The following is a 6,207-nucleotide window of genomic DNA, read 5'->3' as shown; positions in this document are numbered from 1 at the left end:
GCTACAGCATCAGCAGCCTTTAATTGTAATCCATCGATACGTTTATGAGTGGTTTAAATGCCAAACTGTCTTTTGGTAAATAACAAGAACAGCACCTGAATAGAATAGTGCTTAACAAAGGAAGATATACATTGTTGTCTGAAATAACTGATTTAGACTCAGGTTATTAGTGAAGTCTAGCAATATAAACCATCAATCTTAAACTACTTCCTTAACTGAGGTATTCACAGAAAGTTATCTGCATTGAAACGTAAACATGTTCTTAAACTGAAAACAATGTTCAACAAAAGTTGCTAAAAGCAGTAAAGAAATATTGACAAGATGTTGATGCGGTGGCACTCAGTAAGGTTAAACAAGCTGCATTACTTCCTTCACAATAATCTGGAAAACCTACAAATTCTAAACGTGAACCTCTGATTGCAGTCTAGTTGCTGTAAGCTGAAATCTTTGTATCTTAGACAATATCCATTACCCACACGTTGCTATCTAAGACTTTGTTCATTTCATGTCGGAAATCTGGGTAGTGGTCGTAACTGACTGGCAACTCCAAGTAACAGCCACATGTATGAGCAACAGGTCTTCTTTGAAATCCCTGAAGTTGTGTGAAGCTGACAGTGATGCTTTTTCCTGTGAACAAATCTGATCCTGTGCAAAATCTGAGGAAAAGGGAGAGGTGCTGGGTGTCTGACTCTCTAAGATATGCACTAACATACTTGACCATTTGTTTCTCCTGGGCATTCTGTGTACTGGGGTAAGTCATTGATCTCATGATCTTTCTTGATGTTGGTTGTAGCTCTTCATAGACTGCTGCAATCCCTTTCAGCTCTGATCTAAGAGGTGCAAGTGTGTTATGGCACTTTGAAGCCATTTCCCATAGTGCACTGCTCATAAAAGTCATTCCAAAATTCGGACAGTATATCCCTCATAACACCTCCATCATCCACAGCTTTTTCAAGCTTTCCATTGGGAAGAATAACTTGGAAGTGAAAGTCATTCTCCATGATATTTTCCTCAGAAAACACTACAATAAGTTCTCTGAGAATCTGTCCACGATGAAGAACAATAATTTTCTTCACTCTTTCTCTCTGATTGGCTTGTTCCTGAAACATATCCATTGAAGGAGGCATGGATGATTCAATAGACAGTTCCGTATAGAGAGGCAATGTATCATCAAGACTGGAGTACTCCATCAGAGAGATGCTGTCTGTGCGGAAAGTTACAATGCCACTATCATCTAAAGCACCGACATGAAACAGTGTTTCATGTTCTTGCAAACTGGATGCATCAGTTGGGTTGACTGTGGTGTAAAGAAGGGAAACACTATCAATGTTTTCATTTGCAAAAACTGTGCTGCTTCCAACAAAAATGACATCTGAAGTACTTATCTCCACCGGATCTGTTGCAGATGTGTCTGTAGAGAGGTGATAGATATCAGGTCTGGCATGTGTGTTTTCACCTTCTTGAGCAGTTGCATCACTATTGTTTTCCACCAGATTTATGTCACTGGCAATGTCTCTCTTCTTGGTTGTTAAATAGAAACGTAAGAGAGGTAATTTTGTCTTTTCATACAGTTCCTTGACTGTGATACTATCCTCTAATGAATGCCGCTGAAAGTCCGTTAAATCAATGTCAAAATCAGTAAGGCTCCCCTCTGCATTTTTTCCATCTGGAAAAAACAACTGCACAGCCTTTTCAATTAGGTTCTGTTTTGTACTGTCCTTCATGACACTCTCTTTTCTGGTCCCTCCACCCTTTTTGGTGCGTACCTGCACAAATTCCCCTTCTCTGAAATGCACCCATCCAATTTCAATCTTTCTTTGATTCTTCTTAGCATTCTTCTGAGCATTCTTCTGAGCATTCTTTGGAGCGGTTTGATGGTCTGTCTCAGACACATGATCACCTTTGTTTCTTGAGAGCTTTCCTCTAAGTCGATCAAAGAGCTTTGACTTGCGACTCGTGGGTTCTTTTTCCTTCCGTCTACAGTATCCAAAAACAGCCAGTCGATCACCATAGGATGGCAGATACTCTCTCAGCTGGTCATCTGTCATGAGAGTTATGACACTGGAATCCATCTAAAATGAAGAAATATATCAAGAATTCTTAGGTCAAGTGAATTAAATTACAACCATGAAAAACCTGCATACACAGCACCAGGTATTATTTTCAAAGCTCTTCCAAACTTTGGGTTTTTTTATGTTTATTTGTGAATTGTCACATATTTCCTATATCAAATCAAATCAAATCAAGTTTTATTTATAGAGCAAATTTAAAAACGATTTTTGGTTGATCCAAAGTGCTGTACATGTAATAAAGACACTTTACTACAATAACAAGAAATGTTCAGAAATATAAAAACAAAATATATACAGTATAAACTACCTTCTCCTGTTCCATTCGCTGTATGTCTTCCTCAGGCACATGTCGTGACCTTAAATAGTCAGATAGCTCGTCCATCTTGTGACAGTTGAAAAAACCTCTCCACCTGTGTTGAATGAAATGAAAGCTTAAATGTAACCTTAAATACATTTGATTTTTAAAGTTGATTTTTACAAAATCGTTTTTGTTTGTCGTTTTGGTATTCAAGCATCTTCACAGGTAGGTTGTGTAAGTTGGAGAAACCAGCTAGAGATCACTAGAATTTGAAAATACACAACCGGAGAAAATCTGCCACTTCCTTACAGAGCACCTCCACCAACACACGAACGCGCACATGACCAATGAGGGCACGAGATAAGTTTGTGCACAGATGGAAGGCTGACAGGCAGGTAGGCCATCCAGTTACTTTAGCCGGGCCGGCTCAGATGATTGGTCGTGCTTTTTACAGTACTACGGCTTCCACAGATGATATTTTTTGTATGTATTTATTGTCAAAGCATTTAATGTATTCATTGCTATCGGGATGTTAAGAGCATTCCATGGAATATAACAAAAAGCGTATCTCGAGCCGGTTTCTCAAACTTATCTACCTTACCTTTAAATGTCATGTTTAAATAAGACTATAAACTTTACTCCAAATTCTCCAACTAAGGAGGAAGGGGAGCATTATTTAATTGTATTAGATTTTATTGATCTTGTAATAGTTAAAATAGGACTCTTGGTTATCAGATTTTCGTAAGTTGGCCTCTGATATGACAAATCCAATCTTTAAAGTGGTTAAGGGGAAATATTCACTTCTTTTGATTTTATTGTGAGGCAGCTTATGACATCGCTGAATGAAAAAGCACCTGCAGTGACTAGTTGACGATAACCTGTTTGGCTGGATGTTCAACAAATTAAAGAAGCCAATGGAACTTCAATTCATGTTTTTAAAATGCAATTTTTATTAAGAAGGGAAAGTTGTTACATATGCCATGAGCGTGTTTATTTACTTAATGCTCTGCTTTTTTTCATAGCTGTGTAGCAAAAACTGATTTGTAAAAAAGGGTTGACCCGGCTTGTATTAATATTTTATGAAACAATTAGCTATCACTTGCATGGCAACAACTTTCATTGTACGTTGATACATCTCAACAGCAAATGTTGTGTTGCATGTAAACCAATAGTTGACTATTTTCAGACTTGTTATAACATTCCCATTAGGCTTTTCCCTCTTTCATGAAAATAAGTTACCTATAAGCTATACTTTAGTTGTGATTAAGACTATATTTAATATAAGGAAAAATGCAACATTTGTTCTAATTGGTCCCTCCTCTCCTACTCCTCTGCCTCCTTCTCCTCCTCTCTTCCTATTCCTCATCTCCTCTCTTGCTTACTCCCTCTTCCACACTTCCTCACTCTCTCCTCTTACTCTAACTCGTATATTGCTAACACACTCCTGCCCGCATTATCAAGAGCCTGACTAAGTTCTAGATTTGCCAAGTAGCCGAGATATCCATGTGTTATGATATTAGGGTCATGCAGAGTGAGATCGCTATATAAGAGAGAGAGAGAGAGAGAGGTGTGGCGTGTGTGTGTGTGTGTGTGTGTGTGTGTGTGTGTGTGTGTGTGTGTGTGTGTGTGTGTGTGTGTGTGTGTGTGTGTGTGTGTGTGTGTGTGTGTGTGTGTGTGTGTGTGTGTGTGTGTGTGTGTGTGTGTTGTTTGTGTGTGTGTGTGTGGGGGGGGGGGGGGGGGGGGGGTGTGGGGGTGCTAGTGGATCGCCGGAGCTGTTAGATTAACATTAACATGCTTATTGTAGTTGTAAGTGCACTGCCTTGCAGCCTGTAGCACCATCCTGGATGGAGCATATGTGTGGGCTGGACCTGTATTTTACAGTAAAGGAGTGAGCAGAGAGTAGAGTAGTTGTCGATTCTTGTTCTGTTTTCTGTGACAATCTGCCGCACCCTCTCAGACTTTGAGTTGCGCGCGCTACTAAAGAGACGTGTTACCATGGAAACCAAACAATGGTGTAGCTGTATTAAAGTCCGAGTGGAAATAGTCCTGAGTAAATCTGATTTTGTCAGAAATCGGGAGAAATGCGGGAGAAATATGACCCCGGGAGGAAACCGGGAGAGCGGGAGAGGGCAATGAAATCCGGAGTCTCCCGCGAAAATCGGGACGGTTGACAAGAATGTGCGAGAGTGAGCGAGCGTTTTTATGTTTCTGGAAGTAAAACGAAGCAGCGGAAAATATAGGTCTGTGAAGTATTTTGTGTAACAAGAAGAACTAAATAAATGCAACGGCCTCCAAAGAACAGCTCGCCTCTCTCCAGTCATTTCGATATTATTGAACCTGAAGCTTGTTGCTTCGGCCCTGGGAGACCACAGAGTAATCCCCTGTTTCCTCGACTACGGTCTGGGAGCCGAGAGGAAAGTTCAACACATGCATAATGAATGCTATCCATGCTATCTGACTGTACTACTTCGGTTTGGCCATGTACCGAATGATCGCTATGGCATTAGTATTTCCCCCAGAATAGCAAACTGAAAAGCGATAAAGAACGACAATGCAATGTTCAATTAACGCATTACTTTTTAACCACTGCGTTACATGTAGGCTACTATAATTAGTGGTGTACCGTAGCTGAGATAGCATTTACGGGTTAGAGTTAGGCTAGCAACTCACAGCAGCAGTATGCCTACACTATTGTCATTAGTGGCGTGAACGTTACCACAAAACTATAGGCATATATGTTATAGTTCAGGTAAAGTCAAAGCTATGAACTGCATTGTTGTAGTTTAGCTGCAATATAGGCTATATACCCCTAGATCTAGTCTCTAGTAATTCTGCTCAAAGTGCACCAGATTGAAGCATTTTACTTTAAAATGTTAAAACAAATCTTTCCGAAGGGGGCATACCCCCGGACCCCCCTAGAGGATGTGACATCCACCCCCCAATTAAAACATGTTTATACAATAATGAATACATTTGAAACCTTCTTTATGTATATTACCTATGTCAATAAGTTTCAGTTTTTGTAGTGTATTGGTCTTTTGTAGAGATTTTTCATTTATTCTTTATATATTCTATTGTGTATTGCTTGGAGGCGGGGGGGGCACCAAATCATAATCTCGCCTAGGGCACCAAAATGTCTAGGGCCGGCCCTGGCTATATGTAACATCTAACATTTACAAAAGTCACCTGTAATAGTTACCTTATTTAGGACTAGATGCCGTTTGCATGGTGGAGAGCAGCAAGGTGATGAAGGGACCTTTGAAGACAGCGCCACTGCAGCGCATGCGCACTTCTTATCTCATAATTATGACTTTTTATCTCATTATTTCGACTTTTTATCTCATAATTTCGACTTTTTTATCTCATAATTTCGACTTTTTATCTCATTATTTCGACTTTTTATCTCATAATTATGACTTTTTATCTCATTATTTCGACTTTTTATCTCATTATTTCGACTTTTTATCTCATAATTTCGACTTTTTATCTCATAATTATGACTTTTTATCTCATTATTTCGACTTTTTATCTCATAATTTCGACTTTTTTATCTCATAATTATGACTTCTCATGGGGATTTTATTTTTTTCAAGTGGCGGAAATGGGCTTCCATAAAAGTTATCACCAAATAACCCAGTCGATTTTTTGCGAGCAACGCTCTCGAACATTAAAACAAAGAGCTCTGTGGCTTCAGGCTTGATCACCGTTCCAATGACAGTTTTAATGTTTGCGGTGCAATAAACGACACAGCAGCTTATTGGGTTATGGTTGGGGTTAAATAAATGGCAAAGATATGTAGAAAATAAATGCATTTAAGATACGTTCATAACAAACGTC

General features: G+C 39.2%; 1 protein-coding gene across 1 annotated transcript; it reads right to left on the bottom strand.

Moving 5' to 3' along the window:
• Window positions 1–848: 848 nt before the first annotated feature.
• Window positions 849–5,853, bottom strand: LOC307032844 (uncharacterized protein; the record flags this gene model as incomplete). Its single annotated transcript, XM_079671124.1, has 3 exons — window positions 5,570–5,853; window positions 2,380–2,482; window positions 849–2,072 (listed from the first exon to the last, which is right to left on the bottom strand). The coding sequence occupies exons 2-3, from the start codon at window positions 2,452–2,454 to the stop codon at window positions 849–851; spliced, it is 1,299 nt and encodes a 432-aa protein (XP_079527250.1). The 5' UTR covers window positions 2,455–2,482; window positions 5,570–5,853.
• Window positions 5,854–6,207: the final 354 nt, after the last annotated feature.

The sequence above is a fragment of the Notothenia rossii genome (assembly GCF_949606895.1).
Source record: "Notothenia rossii genome assembly, chromosome: 3".
NCBI lineage: Eukaryota > Metazoa > Chordata > Actinopteri > Perciformes > Nototheniidae > Notothenia > Notothenia rossii.
The sequence above is the reverse complement of the archived record's forward strand: the minus strand, read 5'-3'. Positions and strand labels throughout refer to the sequence as shown.